Source organism: Crinia signifera, chromosome 11 (assembly GCF_055691185.1).
Source record: "Crinia signifera chromosome 11, ASM5569118v1, whole genome shotgun sequence".
Taxonomy (NCBI): domain Eukaryota; kingdom Metazoa; phylum Chordata; class Amphibia; order Anura; family Myobatrachidae; genus Crinia; species Crinia signifera.
The window spans coordinates 100,324,534-100,348,584 of record NC_139227.1 but is presented as its reverse complement, the minus strand read 5'-3'; the positions used below and the strand labels follow the sequence as shown (position 1 = coordinate 100,348,584).

Genomic DNA, 24,051 nt, shown 5'->3' with positions numbered 1-24,051 from the left:
CTACAGAACTCATTCGCTGGTGAGTGCGATGCCATTCGCAGTCATGCACAGGGGCGGGATCTCACTCTGGTGGGGTGGCGGCTAAACGATCGCTGGACTCCAAAGATTACACTGGACAACAAATTTTTTACATTTTTTGGGATCCAAAAAATGACATATGTTTATTAATAGAATTTAGGCTGCTGAAAATGAAAATGACAATGAAATTAAAAGATTTGTTGCCGTTTTATAGTTATTCCCATTTCTTGTTTCCCAAAACAAATAGCTTACGTACATACACAACATTCACAATATTACAGCTCATTGCTTTTAATGCCACTTTCATTTTGCAAGTCGCTTGTACACTATTTCCGGGACATCTCTGACAAAGTGTCCAATATACTCTGCTAGCCTTGAAGCATTCCATTTCCCCCGGTATCTATCTCTTCTCCACCTCCGAAATATCCTGGTGAAAACATTCACCGTGTTCATCACTAACAGCGCCGCAGCGAGCTGGGAAAAAATCTAAGTGAGAATAAAGAAAATCCATCTTCAAAGACGTATTGCACCCAAGTGTCTGATAGAAGGAAATCATGGGTGAGATTTAATAGGATGAGAGATTCCGAAAGTGAGAGATTTGGTAAGAAATCTCCAGTTTTTTTAAAGCGGAAATCAGTTACACTGCAAAACCAGTTTGATCTCTCACTTTCTGAATCTCTCATCCTATTAAATCTCACCCCATATCTTCAAATATTTTAAAATGGGAAAACGTCTGCAATGTGTGACCACAGCATTGATCTAAGATTTAGTTGATCGCTAAGGATCTTCAAAACCTGAACTAATAAACAATGTATACATCATATTCGTGTTCAGCGCATTGAAATCCATAAGAATTGGTTGTTTTTACGTAGGATCCTTTTTGGCTGTTTCCTAGTGTTAGCAGCCCAGCGATCAGGTCTGAATGACCCCATAGTGCACAAAAACTAGACAATATGCACAAAAAGATTGTTAATGGTGCAAATTGTTTATTTTATCATCTCGGTGCCATCTGTAGATCGTCCATTTGGACAAATGTTTGTGGGCGATATTTGGCCATCACTGAGATCTGATATCAGTGGTCACAGGCTATAATGATTCTAATGTAATTGGGAGGAGGAAGAGGGATGAGGCCCAGCTAGCGGGTTACTGATACGGGAAGAAGTATAAAGCCTGATGAAGTGATAAAGAAGCAGCAAGTACACCCCAAACTGTCATTTCCCCCCCGCATTCTGTAAATGTGACAGTTAGGAGTCGATTTGGCTGCTACGTAACGTTATCACTTCTCCATGCCCCACAGTAGCCACGCACATTGCCAGGTGGACTACAAGAGGGAGGACCAGCACAAATGTGGAAGATTCCATGTCCTGGAGGCTTTCCCTGATATTCCCTGCCAGCAAAGAGGCCATATCCCACCCTGGCCCCCCAACACAAAGCGTCTTAGCACCTGCTGGTCGCCATTTTGTTTCCCATGAAACCTTCTATTCGCCTTCAACCCTCTGATAACTTGTACTTTCTATGCTTTTCAGAAAACCTCCCCGGCGCACAGAATGAAGGAGGAGAATCTATTTCGGCGCAGGTTCTCCTTGTGTCCCACCACGGTCACCCCTCCGAAGGCCGACAACAAGCTGACACGGAACTTGTCATTTGGGGCTGACCATGACATCCACACACTGAGCACAGGTGAGTTCTGTCTGTGACCAGGATATAGCGCACGCTCATAGGGCGCCGGTCGCTTAACCACCGTGGAGGCAGCTGGATAATGAGGGATAATTACCTCACTAGGTGAAGGCCACGTGTATGGGGGATGCTAAGCTGCTGTGAGCATTATACAGCCCCCCATTACACGTGGCACTCACTGCACATGCCGCATTATACAGACCTCCGATCGCACGTGGCACTCACTACACATGCCGCATTATACAGCCCCCCCATTACACGTGGCACTCACTGCACATGCCGCATTATACAGACCTCCGATCGCACGTGGCACTCACTACACATGCCGCATTATACAGCCCCCCATTACACGTGGCACTCACTGCACATGCTGCATTATACAGCCCCCCCATTACACGTGGCACTCACTACACATGCCGCATTATACAGCCCCCCATTACACGTGGTACTCACTGCACATGCTGCATTATACAGCCCCCCATTACACATGGCACTCACTGCACATGCCGCATTATACAGACCTCCGATCGCACGTGGCACTCACTGCACATGCCGCAGTATACAGATCCCCCACCACACGTGGCACTCACTGCACATGCCGCATTATACAGACCTCCGATCGCACGTGGCACTCACTGCACATGCCACATTACACAGATCCCGACCACACGTGGCACTCACTGCACATGCCGCATTACAGACCCCCATCATACATGGCACTCACTGCACATGCCGCATTATACAGACCTCCGATCGCACGTGGCACTCACTGCACATGCCGCATTTCACAGATTCCGACCACACGTGACACTCACTGCACATGCCACATTAGACAGACCTCCAATCACACGTGGCACTCACGGCACATGCCGCAGTATACAGATCCCCCACCACACGTGGCACTCACTGCACATGCCGCATTATACAGACCTCCGATCGCACGTGGCACTCACTGCACATGCCGCATTATACAGATCCCCCACCACACGTGGATCGCACTCACTGCACATGCCGCATTATACAGACCTCCGATCACACGTGGCACTCACTGCACATGCCGCATTATTCAGACCTCCGATCGCACGTGGCACTCACTGCACATGCCGCATTATTCAGACCTCCGATCGCACGTGGCACTCACTGCACATGCCGCATTATTCAGACCTCCGATCCCATGTGCCACTCACTGCACATGCCGCATTACACAGATCCCACCACAAGGGGCACTCACTGCACATGCCACATTGCACAAACCTCCACCACATGTGGCACTCACTGTACATGCCGCATTACACAGATCCCCACATGTGCCACTCACTGCACATGCCGCATTACACAGATCCCACCACAAGGGGCACTCACTGCACATGCCACATTGCACAGACCTCCACCACATGTGGCACTCACTGCACATGCCACATTACACAGATTCCCCCCCATCACACATGGCGCTCACTGCACATGCCGCATTACAGACCCCCATCACATGTGGCACTCACTGCACATGCCGCATTACAGACCCCCATCACATGTGGTACTCACTGCACATGCCGCATTACAGACCCCCATCACATGTGGCACTCACTGCACATGCCGCATTACAGACCCCCATCACATGTGGTACTCACTGCATGTGCCACATTGCACAGACCTCCACCACATGTGGCAGTCACTGCACATGCCACATTGCACAGACCTCCACCACATGTGGCACTCCCTGTACATGCCACATTACACAGATCCCCATCACCACACGTGGCACTCACTGCACAGACCCCCTCATCCCACGTGGCACTCACTGCATGCATATGCTGCATCACACAGAGCCCCATCACACGTGGCACTCACTACTACACATGCTGCATTATACGGACCCCGGGCCTCTGGGTGTTATTAAGGGCCGCCCCCCGGTGCTGTGGGTGATGCACAGGGCCTCCCCTGGCACTGTGGGTGATGCACAGGGCCTCCCTTGGCGCAGTGGGTAATGTGCACAGCCACCCTGGCACTGTGGGTTACATAAATGGCCGCCCCTGGCACTATGGGTGAGGCGCAGGGCCACCCCTGGCACAGTGGGAGACGTGCAGTGCCACCCTGGCACTGTGGGTTACATAAATGGCCGCCCCTGGCACTGTGGGTGATGCGCATGGCCGCCCCTGCCACTGTCCAGAGACATCCCGAGCTGTAACAAATTTTTCCCCGGAGATTTTCCCTTTTGTATGTACTAGGAAAACTTGGAAACTGTGAAAATAATTCTGAATGCTGTGGGTAGTGCGGCCAGATTTTTTTTTTCATTTCTTAATTTCAAAAAAAGATCCGGGATAATGTCCGGGAACCGTTTCACACTGGCTTTGACGCAGTCCTCGGATTCTTCATTCATACAAACTAAACTCTATCGCTAGAATAAATGATTGATTGCATTTAATCCGGATTATGCGTTTTGTTTCCTTCTCTCATATTCTGTGTGTTCTCTTTACAGGGAAAGATGTGGAACCCAGCAATTTACCACTCGTGAAAGATGACGACGCGTTCACCACAAACTCTGCTAACAAGGTATCGGACTGTGATAAAAAGATTAAGATCACCTCATTTCTAAATATTTAATTATGTTGAATAACCGCGTAAAAATGTGCCAATATTCTATTCCTCTGCTGTCCATGCCCCTAGCCTCTAAGCTAATGTTGCCAGTCTATGGCATCACGTAAGATTTACCAGCCTGAACCGGTATGAAGTTTGGCCCCCAGTGACCACTTGGTGTGTCTTGGTTCCGCTTGGCAAAGTACAGCAAGCGACATGGCCCATCCATTTATTAGGCACTGTGCAGCAACCAACAACACAGAGTTGTGATCTAATCACTATATGTGGAAGACGTGCCCTGTAAATAAAAGTGTCGGTGCCGGTTCCGCTGGGCTGAGCTCCTGCTGGCACTGACTGTTCCAGACCCTGCGTGTAAATAATTCATGTTACCGGTTCTGCAGTAAACACACTCTGCATAAAACAATGTGATCCGCAATGCATTATTCATGACCCGATCCTGCCGCCTGGGAAATATGCTAATTATCCAGACTGTCCGTAAATATTAGAAATCACTGCGCTCCACTCCTAACAGAAAAGTGCTGATAATGGCCTACACCGCGATGATCTTTGTTTGTTTTTTTGGAATCTTTGATTCCAGGAGTGTATGTTTTGTTATATCTGTTATATCTACATTTTGCTTTTTAAATACATTGGGCCTTATTCTAGTTCAGGGGCGGATTGGGAATTAAAACCAGCCCGGGAAAAATCTTGAAGCAGCCCGTGGAGGGGGGGGAGGGAGCTGTTGCGCGCCCGTTTTTTGGGGGGTGGGCGTGGCCTACCAATATGGGGGTGTGGCCTATTTTAGTGAGGCCATGCCCAATTTTTTGCCGCTGTGGGTACATGGCTAGTAGCTCTCTGAGCTGCTGGCTATGTCCCCAGCCCCTCAGGCTGCAGAATAGGCACATGCAGACAGCGTCTATTCTGCAGCTTGTGGGGCTGGGGAGATAGAGACAGGGGGTCTTCCAACTGTCGTCATCGTCCCCCCCGCCGTGGGACACTGAGTATGGGCCACCTCCCTTGAACACATTATGCACCATAACAAGAGGGAACTTTTTTTCTATCGAAAATCCTGTACACCTTATGCCACACAGTATGAGCCAATATTCACATTATGACACATGGAATGATCCAAAATTCACAAAATGCCACACAGAATGAGTAAAAAAAAAAAAAAAAAAGCTAAACTTCACATTATGCAACGGAATGAGAAGATACAGGGTGAGAGGGGGTTGGTGCATGGTGAGAGGGGTTGGTAATAAATGGTGAGAAGGGGGTGACGAGGGGTGAGAGTAGAGTAGCAGGGTGGAAGAGAATGCAGGGAGGGAGGGGGGATGGAGGGTGGCGTAGAATGCTGGGAGGGGAGATGCAGGGTGGCTGAGAATGAAAGGAGGGAGGACGTATGCAGGGTGGCACAGGATGCAGAGTGTGAGGGGGCATGGTGGCACAGGATGCCGGGTAGGAGGGGAAATGCAGAGTGGCAGAGGATGCAGGGAGGGGAGTCACAAAGTGGTGGAGGATGCAGGGAGGAGAGACAGTGATGCCCCTTATACATATGCCACACACCGTGATGCCCATTAGACATATGCCACACACCGTGATGCCCATTAGACATATGCCACACCGTGTTGCCCATTATACATATGCCACACACTGTAATGCCCATTATACATATGCAGCACACTGTGATGCCCATTATACATATGCAGCACACTGTGATGCCCATTATACATATGCCACACACCGTAATGCCCACTATACATATGCCACACACCATGATGCCATTATACATATGCCATGCACCGTGATGCACCATTATACACATGCCACGCACCGTGATGCCCATTATACATATGCAACACACCATGATGCACCATTATACACATGCCACGCACCGTGATGCCCATTATACATATGTCACACACCGTGATGCCCATTATACATATGCCGCACACCGTGATGCCCATTATACATATGCCGCACACCGTGATGCTCCATTATACATATGTCACACACCGTGATGCTCCATTATACATATGCAACACACCGTGATGCTCCATTATACATATGCAACAACACACCATGATGCTCCATTATACATATGCCATGCACCCTGATGCCATTATACATATGTCACACACCGTGATGACCATTATACATATGCCGCACACCGTGATGCTCCATTATACATATGCCACACACCGTGATGCTCCATTATACATATGCCACACACTGTGATGCTCCATTATACATATGCCATACACCATGATGCTCCATTATACATATGCCATGCACCCTGATGCCATTATACATATACCACACACCATTATGCCCATTACAGATATGCCACACACTGAGATGCCCATTGCATATTATGGCACATAAGTGCCGCTTACCGACATGCTCAAAGGAGGTTTAGTACTTGTTGCCAAGGGGGTGGTATTAGCCAGGGTGAAGCAGTCTGACAGACGGGCAGAGAGGGGTGTGTTGCCTGGCTGTCTAAAGTGGCTGCAGTGAAACAGTGTGACAGCCGGGCAGAAGCGGTGGGCTGCCCGGCTGTCTTTAGAGCGGGCCCGCAGCTGTTTGAAATCTCACCGTGGGTCGCCAGCCAATAGAAGCACAAATGTACATGTCCCCTTCCCCTCCCCAACACACATTTACATGTCACCTATGAGGGATGCGGATAGCAAAAGGGTGGGCGGCACTGCAGACTGCCCAGTGTTTTATTCCGCTTTGCCGCCCATCCTGCTTTTGATCCCCAGCGCGCGACAAACTCCTGCGCTAGTAGTGACAGCTTGGAAAGGCCAGTGCAGCGGCGTCATAAACCAGCGCTGCTCTGCACTGTGCTGTTAAGCCCTTCGTTCTGTTAAATCCAGGTGGCACGGCCGTAACCAGGAGGAGGGAGCAGATCGGAGCCGGCCATCGACCCACCGTATACCTAGTTCCTGGCGGCTAAACACTTTCTATGTGACTGTGTGCAGGGGTAGCGGCGGGCCCCTGGAGGCAGCCAGGGCCCCACAGCAGCTGCACCCCCTGCATCCTCAGTAGTTACGCCACTGGCACTTACCGAGTTCCGGTGACTCTATACGTATAATGCCCTCAGTAGCAGCACCACTTACACATAATGCCTGCAGTAGTAGTGCCCACAGTAGTAGTGCTGCTTCCATGGATAATGCCCACAGTACCAGGCTCCATAATGCCAGCCTCCAGTAGCAGCACCATTTACACGTGTAATGCCCCCAGTAGAAACCCTGCTTACACCTACTGTATAATGCCCCCAGAACACTGCTACTATACATAATGGCCATACACACACCACACACACCACACCACACACACACACACACACACACACACACCACACACACACACACACACCACACACACACACCACACACACACACACACACCACACACACTGTTTCTGCCTCCACTTACCCAAGTACGCTGACCGACCCTGTGGAACTGGAATACATATCTGCAGTGCAGACTGGAGACTGCTTCTATGTAGCCCCGCCCCCTTTGAGGCGTTTAGCCACGCCCCTCTAGTCCGTGTAGCTCCGCCCATTTTCGGGACCCACTGTGCTCTCAAAACATGGTGCTGTCAAAGGGGTGTGAGAGGGCTCTTCTAGCTGCCGCTGCCTGTCTAAACTCTGTGACGGCCGAGGCAGCAGCAGCAGCCAACATGACAAACCAGTCTGAGAACACATAGCAGCAGGGGATGCAGAACGGGAGTGCGCCTCTCCAGCCCAGCATCCTCTGCTGAGCGGCCCTGCTCCTGCGCTACCTTCTGGGGATCACTTCACTTGAGCAGCCGCACACAGGACCGCGGGAGCAGCTGCGTGCGATCGCGCATGCGCACCAGCGCTCCCGCGGCCATTTTAACTGTGGCAGCACTTGAGGCCGGCCGCGGCCATATTTGATCAGGGCAGAATGCACGTAGATGCCGCGGCCGGCCCTGTAAAGGAGGGAGGGCGGCCTTTTACACTCCAAATATGCCGGCCCACCGGGAAACAGCCCGGTTTCCCGGTAGGCCAATCCGCCCCTGTTCTAGTTCACTCTTTCTGACAAAATCCTTCTTAGATGGACAAAACTATGTGCACTGCAGGTGGGGCAGATGTAACATGTGCAGAGAGAATTAGATTTGGGTGGGGTTTTACTTCAAAGTGAGATCTATATTGCAGTGTATAAATAAAGCAGCCAGTATTTACCCTGCACAGAAACAAAATAACTCACCCAAATCTAATTCTCTCTGCACAAGAGTGAACTAGAATAAGGCCCATAGTCCCCAGTTTTTGCGCTCATAGGCACTGGGTGTTAAATTCTATTCATGTTTTTGCTAGTGTTCATTAATGGAAATGTCCTTTCTGCAATTGCATTGTGCTGTTATTCTGATGCCTTAAAATCAGGAACCAAATTGGGGGTCATCCACCAGACCGCAAGCGCTAATTGACACCGCATGTTAAAAGCAATCCTGTGTAACATGTAGAGTTATCGGCGCGTAATCCCAGCAGGTAATAAGACTTATTTCTGAAATCCTCACATTAACTTTGGTGGAATACGTGCACACAACTGGCAGTGGTATGGAAAGTCTCAACCTTAAAATTAAACTGGCACATGTTCTTGGAACTGTAGCAGTTTTGCTCTGTGTGTGTTTAACTTTCAGTGTTTGCTTTCAATGCTAATACTAGTAAGCCAAACGTAGGCATTCTATTTTGTAGCATCACTGTGGCGATCTCTTCATCATCTACTTGCACTCCTACAGATGTTAGTTGCTGAGAGATAGACCTCCTTTTGCCAATGTAGCCACTCTGGCTGCTGCATTTTACATATCTTGGTATTATACAATATACTGTATGTCTCAGATTAATTATCCTCATTAGACTCTTATTTTGACACCGCAACTAATTAGCCTAAAAGTATGTTTTTGGATTGAGGGTGGAAACCCACAATAACACAAATAAATTAAGCAGATGTAAGCTCAGTTTGGGATCAAACCCACGACCCCTGTGTGGAGACACAGCAATGCTAACCACTGTGCCACCTGCACCGGTTGGCATAATATATTGAGGGTAAAATCTGCATCCTCTCCTTCCTCTTTGTGAGTATGTATTCTAAATGAACTTGATTGGTCAAGCACGCGGATTGGCTCCACAGTACAAGCAGGCAGCCCAGGTTGGTGCACTTTTATGTTGCCCCATCCAGGCGTGCTTTATGGGATATGACCAAACAGTATATTACAATGTGCAACTTTCAGGCTGTGGGAGAATCTGGCAGGGTCACCAAATCAGGCGTCGTGTAGTCAGCGTGTACCTTTACATGTGCTCGGTGACACCGCTTCCATGCACCTAAGAGAATGACTCACATTTGCATTTTACATTCATAAGTGAGTCATCGCATCAATGCTATAAGGATATGAGCAAATGTAGCCTTTATATTAGGTGGGTGCGTCAACCTTGTGCCTCCTACTGCCAACTAAGCTCCAACACTCTTCCGTCTATCCGACAAGTCACGTTCACATACGCCTTCTAGCTTGTTGAACTGGGATCCAAGTCGTGCAGTATTTTTATTGGATAACATGAGAACAGCAGTTTGATGTATAAAGTTGTAGGTAAAATAAAAAACTGGCCACAGAGCACTAAAACTTTTTTAAACATCCCATACTGCACTTTAAAATAGCTCAACGTGTTGCAGAAGCTGTTGTTGTTGTTGTTGTTGAACTGAAAATTATGGCCACAGTGCAGCCCCACACCATCAGTATACTGAAGCATAGTTGCAGCTGCGGGAGGCTCCTGACCAACATCTTCCAGCACAACTTCCCCCCCCCCCCCTGAAGTGGGTTGGGATAATTTGGTCTACAGCATGATGGTCGACAGTCAAAAAATCGACATGGGGTTTTTCACATGGACACCGTTTCAAGTGCACCGCATCCCCTCGCTGCGCTCGCAATGCGTCAGGCACACTATTTTATTCTCCCACCACGCCCTAGTGGATTGTAGGGCATGAAATACCGCCTGTCGGCTCAAAAAACAGTGAAAAACCCCATGTCGACCTTTTGACTGTCAACCAAGACATTGTCGAACTAACGACCTGTCGAACTAATTACCTTTCGACCTAGACCCATGTCGACCTAATGGTGTCGACCTTTTCCCATGTCGACCTAATGACTGTCGACCATCAAATGATGATATCTGTGGTAATCTCTGCACTGCGTAGCGGAAGCAGGCTATGATGACTTGTTTCCCCTCTATATAGCATCACTCACCCTGCGGCTCCTATACGAAGGTAGTTGGCTATTGTGGCGTTTTATGTTCATGGCTCGACTGGGGACCGGTAACACGGTGTATTCTGCTGGGGGAAGCTGGTACACTGAGGCTACAACAATCCCCAGCGGCATCTAGGAGATGGGGCAAGCTGCAGATAATGTCGTTATCCCATATGACGGCAGCAGAGCCAGAGAACTGAGCGTCTAGAACTAAGCAATTCATCGCTTTCTATAAATCCAGTGATTCACAGGGACTCATGTCTCTGCCTGTTCTCTGGTCTCACAGTTACAGAATGTTATAGAGGTGCAGATTTACAAAGCCTTAAAGAGAGACCAAGTACAGCCAACCAGCCCCTAACTGTCAATTTTCAAACACAGACTGTAACATGGCAGCTAGGAGCTGATTGGCTTGTATCTCTCTCCACAGCTTAGTAAATAGACCCCTAGGTTTTAAAAATAAGTTATGAGCTGACTGGCTGGTATGTGATCCCTCGCCAAGACTTAGTACATCTGCCCCAAAGTCATTTCTCTGCCATCTGCAGACGCTGTCACTTCCCACATTAAGCTCCGAAATCTTAGACTTGTCCTCCCAGAGTCCTCCTGTACAGCGTGACTTGCTACAAGTAACCCAATTCTTGTCCTATTTATAGGTGGATAATAAACTTTGCAATGGAACGGACAAGGAATGTCTCTCGCCCACGTCTAAAACTGTCAGAATGGACACCCTGAAGGTAAGTGGCTTTATGTATCCCTGCAGGGCTTATTAATGCTCTGCATTGTTCTGCACAGCACCAGCAGTACAGCAGAGTGTTCCGCTCATCAGTGATGTGCGGACAGACTGGTGCTGGGGGGGCTATGGGGCCACTGCCCCACGCTATCTTGGGAGATAATTACATGTCCCCGAAACTAGTGAGCAAAGACCGGGGATTCCTGGGGTGGGGAAGGGTGGTGACTCCCCCTAATAAAGGGGACCATCTCCCAAGTATAACCCATAATCGCATATGGATGCCTTGTGGAGTGAAGGCGCCTATTTTAAAAGGACACATCTGTAGCTTCTCCCATACATCATCATCTCTGACTGACCGCCTCGGGTCATAGCGGAGTATGTAGGTTCCATATTCTCTGGCCATAGCGGAGCACGTAGAGTCCTTACTCTCAGCCCACAGCAGAGCACATAGGGTTCATACTCTCTGGCCACAGCGGAGCACATAAGGTTCATATTCTCTGGCCATATCGGAGCACGTACAGTTCATACTCTCGGCCCACAGCGGAGCACGTAGGGTCCATACACTCGGCCCACAGCGGAGCACGTAGGGTCCATACTCCATGGCCACGGCAGAGCACGTAGGGTCTATACTCTGGCCAGGGCGGAGCACGTAGGGTCCATACTCTCTGGCCAGGGCGGAGCATGTAGGGTCCATACTCTCTGGCCACGGCGGAGCATGTAGGGTCCATACTCTCTGGCCAACAGCGGAGCACATAGGGTCCATACTCTCTGGTCAACAGCGGAACACATAGGGTCCATACTCTCAGGCAACCGCAGAGCACATAGGGTTCATACTCTCTGGCCAACAGCGGAGCACGTAGGGTCCATACTGTCGGCCCACAGCAGAGCACGTAGGGTCCATACTCTCTGGCCACAGCAGAGCACTTAGGGTCCATACTCTCTGGCCACAGCAGAGCACTTAGGGTCCATACTCTCTGGCCAACAGCGGAGCACGTAGGGTCCATACTCTCTGGCCAACAGTGGAGCACGTAGGGTCCAAACTCTCTGGCCAACAGCGGAGCACGTAGGGTCCATACTTTCTGGCCAACAGCGGAGCACGTAGGGTCCATACTTTCTGGCCAACAGCGGAGCACGTAGGGTCCATACTTTCTGGCCAACAGCGGAGCACGTAGGGTCCATACTCTCTGGCCAACAGCGGAGCACATAGGGTCCATACCTTCTGGTCAACAGCGGAGCACGTAGGGTCCATACTCTCTGGCCAACAGTGGAGCACGTAGGGTCCATACTCTCTGGCCAACAGTGGAGCACATAGGGTCCAAACTCTCTGGCCAACAGCGGAGCACATAGGGTCCATACTCTCTGGCCAACAGCGGAGCACGTAGGGTCCATACTCTCTGGCCACGGCGGAGCATGTAGGGTCCATACTCTCAGGCCACCGCAGAGCACATAGGGTCCATATTGTCGGCCCACAGCAGAGTTTGTGACTAATCTTCCATCTCCCATGTATTATAGGTGCAGAAAAAGAACTACAGACAGGAGAAGAAACGCGCCACAAAGCAGCTATTTAGTGCCCTGAAAGATCCCAGTGTGGTCATTGTGGCCGACTGGCTGAAGGTATTGTATAAGAATGTTTGTCTATGTTGTGTCTGGTCCTTTCCATGATTATGGGAAACCAACCCCATGCGGAGCCCCATCCTAGTAGGTGGACACTGACTGATCCAGATGGTAAAGTCTCAGCCTTAGTGTAGGGTAGAGGGGTATCCAGCCTTATTGTAGGGTAGAGGGTTATCCAGCCTTATTGTAGGGTAGAGGGGTATCCAGCCTTATTGTAGGGTAGAGGGGTATCCATCCTGAGTGTAGGGTAGAGGGGTATCCAGCCTGAGTGTAGGGTAGAGGGGTATCCAGCCTGAGTGTAGGGTAGAGGGGTATCCAGCCTTATTGTAGGGTAGAGGGTTATCCAGCCTTAGTGTAGGGTAGAGGGGTATCCAGCCTGAGTGTAGGGTAGAGGGGTATCCAGCCTTATTGTAGGGTAGAGGGTTATCCAGCCTTAGTGTAGGGTAGAGGGGTATCCAGCCTGAGTGTAGGGTAGAGGGGTATCCAGCCTTATTGTAGGGTAGAGGGGTATCCAGCCTTAGTGTAGGGTAGAGGGGTATCCAGCCTTATTGTAGGGTAGAGGGTTATCCAGCCTTATTGTAGGGTAGAGGGGTATCCAGCCTTATTATAGGGTAGAGGGGTATCCAGCCTTATTGTAGGGTAGAGGGGTATCCAGCCTTATTGTAGGGTAGAGGGGTATCCATCCTGAGTGTAGGGTAGAGGGGTATCCAGCCTGAGTGTAGGGTAGAGGGGTATCCAGCCTGAGTGTAGGGTAGAGGGGTATCCAGCCTGGGTGTAGGGTAGAGGGGTATCCAGCCTGGGTGTAGGGTAGAGGGGTATCCAGCCTTAGTGTAGGGTAGAGGGGTATCCAGCCTTAGTGTAGGGTAGAGGGGTATCCAGCCTGAGTGTAGGGTAGAGGGGTATCCAGCCTTAGTGTAGGGTAGAGGGGTATCCAGCCTGAGTGTAGGGTAGAGGGGTATCCAGTCTTAGTGTATGGTAGAGGGGTATCCTGCCTTAGTGTAGGGTAGAGGGGTATCCAGCCTTATTGTAGGGTAGAGGGGTATCCGGCTGCCTCGGACTGCTCTGATAGAAAGACCCCGCAGCTATAGGGTTTTGGTATACAACTGTAGGACTGAAAATCCCCAATCACTCTGGTGTTAATGGGCGCTGTGACCGCTTTAACGCACAAATCCGTGACCCTTTCCCAGCTCCTGTGAGTTAATTCCCATTAATAAATGAAGGGCATTAATTAGGCTATTGCAGAAACTGGGAGTCTAATGGTGTGTACATACGGGTCGATTTCTTGCTGATATCGCGGGCAATGGCGATATATCACCAGGTGCGCGCTCCCATTTTTTCCTTGTAGTGATCGCTGGTCGCAGGAACATGCTCCTGCGTCCAGCTGATTTCCCCTGCCGGGCTCCCCCGGCAGTTTCTTTTTCATCAGCGACCATCTCTGGTCGCTGATGCAAACGGGATACTGAGCGAAATATCGCTCAGCCATATATCGCCGAGCGATACATAGCTCGGCGACATATCGCTGCCGTGTGTAAACAGCTTTATTAACGCTTCTCCCGATCACTGTAATTATATTTCCCAGGTGTGAGGACTTTTCCCGCAGCTCTTTGAAGATGAGCCCTTCCCTGAGTTTTCCGCAAGACCGACAAACCCGTTCTCCACTTTATCTGGATGGTGGACGATGATGTTTAGGTCCACATAAACCATGTCAACTCACTGAAGGTCAACACAAGCAAAAAGGTTTAAAAGGTTGATTCAATAAAAGGTCAACATGAGTTTTTTCACTATTTTTGGGGGGGGACTTTTTCCTGTGTTGACCTTTTTGCTTGTGTCTACCTTGCGCATGTCAATCTTTTGCTGTTGACCTAATGGCGACTTAGACCTGGTCAGTGAGCTACACTACACCAGGCCTCAACATTCCCCCTATTTATTAATTTCCTACTGTATATAGTCATGTCAAAATTATATTGTAACCTTAAATAAGATTATTTTCTGTCTAGCTCATTATAATTAATTGGCGCGTGGCTGGGAATGGGTCCAGTACAATAAAATATGGATGATAGAAATTATTAATCATCTGATTGGAACCGGTGGAAATGTAGACAATGAAATGATTTGTATCATCATCGTACGAGTAAAGTGTAATGAGTTGCCCCACAATGCCCTTCCCCTGATTGGTTATTTCTGCTCTGTACAGTATCCAATATGTAACAGTTATTAGTGAATTGTATTACGATCTAATTTAAATAATTGTCCAGCAATCCATCCGAGTGCATGTTGTGCTTACAGTGTCGTTCGATGTGGTGATGCCGGAACAGGACTATACAGTGTTCCGTGTGCCCAACTAAAGTATATGTTCTCTTTCAGATCCGCGGCTCATTAAAGAGTTGGACAAAACTGTGGTGCGTTCTGAAACCGGGGCTGCTCCTCATCTATAAGACGCCAAAGGTTGGCCAATGGGTGGGGACACTGCTGCTGCACTCCTGCGAGCTGATTGAGAGACCCACCAAGAAAGATGGCTTCTGTTTTAAACTTTATCACCCACTGGATCAGTCTATTTGGGCAGTTAAGGTACATGCGGTTTATCTATATGGTCTTTCTGGCTTATACCAAGAATGTAGTTAGTGGGCCAGTACCCATTGCACCTGGTAAAATTTCCCGTTCCAAAACCTACTTCCCTACTCTCATGGATTTATCGGTTAGTTCCCTGGAAAGTGGGTATTCCTCTTGCATCTCAACCTCTTGATTTATCGGTTAGTTCCCTGGAAAGTGGGTATTTCTCTCACATCTCAACCTCTTCCTGGAATGCAGGCCCTATGGAGGGCGCAGTGTTAAATTGCAGACATATTAGACTTCTTTGAGGACCTGTGATTTGCAGGGATTTACCATGACTGGATGTGGCCTAATGACGTGGAAGTCCGGTCCCGTCCCCCAAAGTGCCCTGATGCTTGTCCTCCAGGTTTCACTTGGAGAGAACAATTGCATGATTCAGGGCCTGGTGCTGCAAATGTTTATGGGCCTTCACTAAGAAGGGAAGGAGCCTCGTGGGAGTGACCAGAGTGTTGTGGGTGTGACCAGAGCCTTGTGGGTGTGTACCGCTTAAAATATCAGCCCTCCCTACATACATAAAATTTAGAAACAATGCACAGTTGTGACAAAAAATAAGGAATTATGCGCTTTGTCAGTGCTGAAACAAATCTCTTCAGAGAAATATATCTATCTATATATATATATCTATATATATATAGATATATATATATAGATAGATATAGAAAACAGGTGGTGTCCGGCAACTCCACTTAAATGAAGATGCTTGCTGGGTGCCCGCTCAAGGCGTAGATAGATGCAGCAGGGAGGGAAGCGGCACTCCAAACACTTAGCCAAAAATTAAAAATTAAATTGAATTATATATATATATATATGAGATATATATATATATATATATATATATATATATATATATATATATATATATATATATATATATATATATATATATATATATATATATATATATTTGTATTTTTTAACACTATGGGGAAAATTTAATAAGATGGGAGTTCTATTTTGTATGGGATGTTGCTATGGCAACCAATCAGATCCTATCTATTATCTTCTAGAAGGTGCTAAATAAATAAAAAGTAAATTCTGATTGGTTCATGTGAACTAGAACTCCCATCTTAGTAAATGTCCCCCTATATCTGTCCCTGGAAATTGGATGCTATTATCTGAATTGTGTATTGTTTTTGTCTTTTCAAAAAAGTTTTTTGAAAGTGGTGGATGAGGTGCAACGAGAAAGAGACATCGCACTCAGTGGCGGCTGCAGAGGTGGGGCTGCAGCGCAGTACAAAATCAAAATAGAGGATTAGCCACCCCATCTGCTACCCCAACCGCTGCCAAATATCCCCGGTCAGGACTCACCGGCAGTTGGTGCAGCTCCTTGTCTATTTGAATTTTGGACTGTTCTGCATTCCCACCTCTGGATCCGCCACTGGATAACCAATTTAACTATAAATGCTGTATATACCGCTATACATGTGAATGCTGTCTTTCAGGGTCCTAAAGGGGAAAACGTTGGCTCCATTACTCTACCTCTACCCAGCAGCCACTTAATATTCAGGGCAGCCTCCGAGTCGGATGGTAAGCTTATATGTCACATGCACGGACTGACTGATCTCTACGGAGTTACTGAGGCCCCCGTGCGTTTTATCCATCATTACATATTATAAATGATTTCATATCAACAGAAATAAAGGATTCTGTTCAATTGTACAGTATGGGAAGCATGTGGTCCCCATGTGCCTCTTACCTCATCCGTGTTCTTACGGAGAGGCACAACGTTTTTTTTAAAGAAATTATGGTTTATCCTGGAGGTTAATGTTTTCATTGGGTGCAGAAGCCCCAGGATCTGATTGCTTTGCTAATGAGTCTATTAATGAAGCAGTGATGAGACAATAAGTTGCCGTGGCAACCAGTCAGCTGCTACTTATAATATTATAGAATGCACTTGATACATTTTACTTCAAAGCTGATTGGTTGCCACGGGCAACTTCTCCACTCTTATCACTGCTTCATGAATACACCCTTATATCTGTCACACAAGGACTTTCTGTTTTCGTCTTTAGGAACACATAACAAAATATTAGCAAATTCTGTCCCCTTAAGTGGGGACAGAACTAAATCATCATTCTCCCTTACGGGGCAGCTGCCGGGGCCGTATACAGCGTATAAGCCTAGATGACATTACGGAGCCTCCACCTCATTCATGTGTCTTGTGTCTCAGGCCGATGCTGGATGGATGCCCTGGAATTAGCCCTTCGCTGCTCCAGTCTTTTCAAGATTAATTTGCCCAAGCAAGGAAAGGACGGTGACGTTATTATCACGCCCGATGTCAACCACACAGGCCTCTACACATTGCTTCAGGCCTCCACCGTCTCAGAGCAAGAGCTGTTCCAGTAAGGTCCCAGCTGTTACCGGCCCCAGGGTCCGTCCTCCTGCTGCCCTCTGTGTATATAATGCTGGTCCCCTTACAACTGCTGGTCCCCATATGTCTGCGGTAGGATCTAGCGACGTTTATCAGATGTAGTCCCGGCCCAGTGGCGTAGTTATAGAGGTCCAAGCTGCTATGACACTGGCCAAAGGGATGGAAGGCCAATGCAATTCCTTTACTGCAGCCCAGTGGTGAATTTCCCAATAGGCACATGAGCCACCTGCCTAGGGGGCGGCACTTATTTGGGGGCAGGACTTGGATGCTTGTGTTGGTACGGTCAGCCCGAAATGTGTCGATAACTGCAAAATATTTCCTCTGTAATTAAAAAATAAACAAATGTCATAGTCAGTGGCTCATTCCATTAAATTGGCGATCATCAAATGAGGGCTTATAACCAATCAATGAAAATAATAATATTAGACTATGTTACTGTTGTGCCTAGGGGTGCCCTCACCACTAAATCCACCCCTGACTTTAGTCTATGCCTTTGAACTGACCAACTGTCAAAGTGTGACCCCAGTGACCCCAAAGAGAAGTCTCCTTACAGACGGTGTCTTCTTCTTAATACCCTGTGTGCTGTCTTCCTCTTAAACTGTCCACTCCCCACTATCAAATCACCAGTGTGATGTCCTGCTCTCTGCTGACACGTTTGACCCGTAAACTGGGGAGACCTTGGGACCTCACCTGACCGTAGCAAGACAGCATCTGGTCAAAATGGGGCTGCCCAATGGAAATACAGTTAACATTGTGAGCCTCATTATGAGATGCACTGTAGTCCAAAGCAATGCGCTACGTCCCCATGCATACATGGGCCTGCCTGCTCCCTGAAATTAGTGTTTCTGGGTGTCACTTGGCGGCTACCTTGGGAACACAAGTGAAAGATCATTTTGTGGGAATCTATTGTACACCATTGGGACATCTTTTATTGATGGGTCTACTGCGCCCTGTATGGGAAAGGGAAGGGCCTGGGGGTAGGGGTAATGCAGATTGTAATTTTGCTGACTGCTGGCATAACACTGGGAGGCGCTATTGCAGAAATCCCTCAGTAAATATGGCTACTGCACTTGTGGCAACTGAGATTCAGGCCCTGTGTTAGCAGATAGACCCTTTCCCTGATTGACTTCTCTATCCGGTGGCTGGGTTGGGAGATTTGGGCCCACCAACTGTTTTTTTTTTTTTTATATATTTTCTAGTTGCGTTCTCCCACCTCTGACTCGTTCTCTAAAGCGTCAGTGTTCGCAAAATGTCTGATATTTACTTAACCAATTTAACAAACCCTTTTAGGCTTAATGAATCTGCCCAGGAAACCGACGGCTTCTCGGACAAGTCAGAAAAAGACAACATAGAGGAGTCAGAAAATGAGCACAACCGTAAAACCAGCGAGAGCGATCAATCCGACCTGCACGGAGAGATCTCCCTGGACCGGGAGGGCACCACCTACATGGAAGAATCGTATGAGGAATTTGGGGAGGTAGGTTGGGTTACACTGGAGTATCATGAAGATTTTGGACTGTGACTGGTTCACACCTCGCCTTGCGGTCATTAGTTTGCAACTGGGGGAGATGTATCGAGCCCTGGAAAGCAAGAAAATATACAAGTTGCCCAAAGTAACAAATATGTTGATATATATTGTAGCACGTTCTATAGACGACTACTCCACTTTATCTTGCCCTAAGGCTTGATACATCTCCCCCTGTGTTTCCTGAATTCCATTGCAGTATTGTGGGTAATGCAGGGCAGCCAGTGGCCGGTGTGGCAGGCTTACTACGCGCAGCCGCTGTTACTTTGTCTTCCTGTTGTCCCGGTAGATTGGAGAAGCGTCGCAGACAGAGACGGTGTCAGATGAGAATAAGAGTCTGATGTGGACGCTGCTGAAGCAGATGAGGCCAGGGATGGATCTGTCCAGGGTGGTGCTGCCCACTTTTATCCTGGAACCTCGGTCATTCCTGAATAAGCTGTCAGACTATTACTATCACGCCGACATCCTCTCCCAGTGAGTACCCGGCAATGCCTCCCTCCATGGGTAACGAGTAACAATCCGGAACCAAAGTGTATTTAGCCAAAATGATTGCCGTCTCTATCCGATGGCATAGGACCGAGAGAGGGGGGATGGAAACGGATTACCAGGGCCCTTGTCTGATGGAGGGGCCTGGCGGGGCCCCTATTACGTGGCAGCAGCAGCTCTTCTCACCCCAGCACATGCTGCAGTGTGGCTGGGGAGGAGCTTAAAGTGTTATTTTGTCTTTATTTTATTCTGAGGGTGCATGACCACACCTCCCATGATTAGGCCACACCCCCTGAAAAGTACCTGGGCCCGGACAGGCTCTCTACTGCCCTGGTTCTATTATGCAACAATGTACTTGTGTGGTGTTAGGCGCCATTTGTCCCAGAACAGATTATTACACCAGTCCTATATTCACAGTATGCACTGGTTGAAAGCTGCAATTATTTTACCAATGTAGAAGGGACTGTATGCAGGGGCACCGCCAGTGCCCCTGGAAAAAAGGGGTGTGATTAATGGGAGGGGTATGGCCATGCCCCTGTAAAAAAAAAAAAATACTCAGCAGGGGGTGGAGCCTGTCCTCTACTCCCACTGCCCAGCTCTCTGCACCAGGGGAAGGGGGAGTGGGACTCTAAACTGTATCCCTCTCCAATGCATAGTACGTTTGTCCCCTTATATTTATGGTGGCATCTTCCACAGCAGCCCCCCTTCCCCCGACCTTATGCAGAGTGTTGGCTAGTGAAGGCTGGCCAGGATTATAGGCCACGGGTCCAGTAAAGGCTGGATGACTAATAGCAGATGTCTCCCTGCAATGTCTGTTATGTCTGATCACACTATGAAATGTCACTGAATGCCGCAACCATCTCTCTGATACATGTCCGGCTGCATCCGGGTCCTTTTCCTGCCCAGGAGGGGAATCCGGTCCCTGTTCTTCATCAGCTGCATCTATCTCCTGCAAACATAAAGCTTTCTGTATGATGAGATCAGAGGGAGATTATGTCTGGTCTGCATACAAAGATGTTCCCATTTGCTGAGCTGATGCACTCACGCCGAGCACCAACCATTTAGCTCATAACTGTCACTTTTCAAACACAGACTGTAACATGGCAGCTAGGAGCTAATAGGCTGTTATGTTGATGCACTCTAAGTAATGCATTGATACATTTTATCAATTTGCTTCTTGTCATTGTAACACATTGCCAGCCTGATTCACATAAGGAATGCTGTGTGGTACCCCCATCCACATTACAATGGGGCACAATGCTGTGTGTTTTCTATGTTCGGTCACCGGCCCAGCCTGTTGTAGTCTAGTGCCTTCAGCCACTTGTATGAGCAAGGGGCCCTATACTGTTCAAGGGCCCTACTACAGCGCTGGCAGCAATGCATGTTACATTACCCATTGTCGTTATGATGACTGGCATGTCGGATGTAAGTTATTGAGCATAAGAACATGTCACACGCACAGTACAGTCATGTGCTATATGCTGTTTGCTTTTGTTCTGCCTGTGTTGCTACAAACTCCACATGAGACATTATACTTGGCATTACTGTCAGCAGAAATAATCTTGTCCCCGTTGCCCTCTGTGTTATAAAGCGCAGAGATAGACTGTCAGCTGGTGACTGCGCCGATCGACATTTAATGCATATAAAATTGTTTTATTTCTTTAACCCTCCACTGCTCAGTGACTCTCATAAACAGTCATTTAATGGAGGCGGAAGGGATGGGAGAAATTCAAAGAGGTCTTTTTGGAAGACATTTTTTTACTTCTAGGAGATGAAAGATTTAAATGGATTATGAAACAAATGATTGGTTTATTTTCTGTAGACTCTTCAATCCGTAGCATAGCATCCAAACAACACTCCGTACAGATTCAAATAGATAAATCTGTACAATGTAACCAAAAATAAACATTGATCATAAATAATGGCTAATTGGTAAGAAGTTGTATGAGAAATCCGGTTAAAATAAATGTACCTCTCTCCATTTCCATTAATGTATAGAAAGTAACATGTAACGGGTGATTTAGTGAAGGTGTAAATCGGTCGCCAGCTAAGCGGGTCTCTGTTTACTCTCCCAGTCTTGCAATTTGTCTTCTTGAAAGCATAATGCAGTTTTTCTCTTGGCATAATGCCCATCGGGCTGCGTGAATTATGGAAATGTTACTGTACTCCATAGGGGAGAGGATTATTTGGCGTCACGAGCAGGATGCTGTCACCTTCCCCGCATTGCTCTCCTTTTTTAATTTATTACAGTCCAACATCTGTCATTACTCCGTGGGGGAATGTAACACCTTTATATCTATTGTTTTCATTGTTTTAGCCCAAAATGCCATCCTATACTCCTCCTTCCAGCTTTCCAGGAAAGTACACTGACATGGTTAATAGGCCAATAATAACAATCTCCATCTACAGTTTGCACGGTTAAAAAAATAAAAAGTTCCAGCAAGTTATGCAAAAATTGTAAGAAATGTCAATATACACAAATAGCCAAGAAAAAAACATAATGGGTAGCAAACCAAATTACATGCTGCTTCAGATATCCGTTACCAGACTCTGATTTTCCGCTATAGCTTTTTGCTATATTAAGTCTTGGCAATAGCACTTATCCTAATGAAAACTTTCCAGTGTTTTATAATGTAATATTTTATTTTCCTTTTATGGATCAAGACTGTGGAACCAGCTGCCCTCTGTAGATGATATTTCTGTGTTCATAGATGTCTTGTTAGCATTTGTAGGTGGAATTTATCCTAGTGTGAATGTTTTATTAATGGTAATCTATCAAACAGGCACTTTTCTGACAGGCTCGGAGCCTATTTATACACTACGCCAAGAGAATAGGCAGAAAGTGCGTAGCACATCTATTCCCGGCGGGCACCTTCTTACATTTTATATGCAGCCTATTTTATATAACCTGGATGCTATCCGACAATTAGCCGGAGAATTAGCACTATCCAGAGCAGAATAACAATCCTGGCCAGGAAAGTACTAGTCTTGCAGTTTTTCTGCTTGCCTGGTAAAACACACATAGCTAGAAGTCCATTGCTTCTTCTAATATATATCTCACACTCCCCTTCATCTACTTTTATGGAGTAAAACTTTAATTGCAAAGAGAAGCGAACATCTATTAATTAGAGCAAATGCTTTTTATGGAGTCATCAGAAATAGCAGAATGCGGAAGATTTTTTTTTCTACGCAGCATAATAAAAATCCTGGGTTATGTGACTATGTCCTACATGTAGGGGCACCTTGGTATCAAGTTGCCCTGCAGGTGGGGTAAAAATAAAATGCACAGAGAGAATTAGATTGGGGAGGGACGTGTCCTAGCTCAATTCTTAAATTTCAGGGTAAGAATAAAGCTGTCCAGCATATGTGTGCTACATGCAAATGCTGGCAGTATTTACACTGCATGCAGAACACATTTATTTTCCCTGTTGTCACGGTCCTGGTGTGCATGCGCCAAGGTAAATTTGGGATGCAAGTTGCAGCAAAGAATCAGTGGCAAAGTGATTGACAAGGAGAGGCTGTTTGAGGGAGGTAATAGGGAGGTTCTGCAAAAATTGAGGCATGTTGTGACCATTTTCGGGGTGTGTATTGGCGGGCAACTCGCTTCACAAATATGTGTAAAAAAAAAAAAAAAACACCTGTCATTTTACAATGCATCACCATTGTGCTCTGGAAAATACGTCCTGCTTGGAAACCAGGAACATGTGGTCTGGAAACTGTGACCGTTATTTGCAGTCACCTGCTAAGTGGATAGTGTTTTGAAATTTGACATCTAAAACGAATATATAAATATTGCACTAGATACACCGTCGGCTAGCAGTAACCCTTCGTCCCATGTGACATTACATCTGACGCAGGAACTCTGCTCTGGTTACAGGGCGGCTGTTGAGGACGATCCTTACAGTCGTATGAAGCAAGTTCTAAAATGGTATTTATCAGGATTTTATAAGAAACCAAAGGTAAGAATAAGTTTTCTTTTTAACACAGTATTTTACACTGAATGTGGAGTAATTGGTGTAATAATTCCTGAAAGCCAGGTTAGAATCTCATGGGGTCCCTAGGCAAGATAGGAGTTGGGGCTCCATCCCACAATGACCCCCCCCCCCCATCCATTCATTTATCAAAATAAAGTGCCCCACTTAGAGACACCTGTACCATAGGCAGGAACCTAGGTGTGGACTAGCGGA

General features: G+C 47.4%; 1 protein-coding gene across 3 annotated transcripts in view; it reads left to right on the top strand.

The window, feature by feature from the left end:
* The window catches only part of OSBPL5 (oxysterol binding protein like 5), an 88,310-nt gene that overhangs the window by 44,220 nt on the left and 20,039 nt on the right, over positions 1–24,051 (top strand). For all 3 annotated transcript variants that reach the window (XM_083163932.1, XM_083163933.1, XM_083163934.1), the window contains exons 2-11: positions 1,545–1,698; positions 4,172–4,245; positions 11,182–11,262; positions 12,771–12,872; positions 15,237–15,440; positions 16,925–17,009; positions 17,653–17,824; positions 19,144–19,330; positions 19,668–19,852; positions 23,742–23,823. In XM_083163932.1, the coding sequence (XP_083020058.1) occupies positions 1,545–1,698; positions 4,172–4,245; positions 11,182–11,262; positions 12,771–12,872; positions 15,237–15,440; positions 16,925–17,009; positions 17,653–17,824; positions 19,144–19,330; positions 19,668–19,852; positions 23,742–23,823 (1,326 nt within the window). The remainder of the gene's footprint in view (positions 1–1,544; positions 1,699–4,171; positions 4,246–11,181; positions 11,263–12,770; positions 12,873–15,236; positions 15,441–16,924; positions 17,010–17,652; positions 17,825–19,143; positions 19,331–19,667; positions 19,853–23,741; positions 23,824–24,051) is intronic.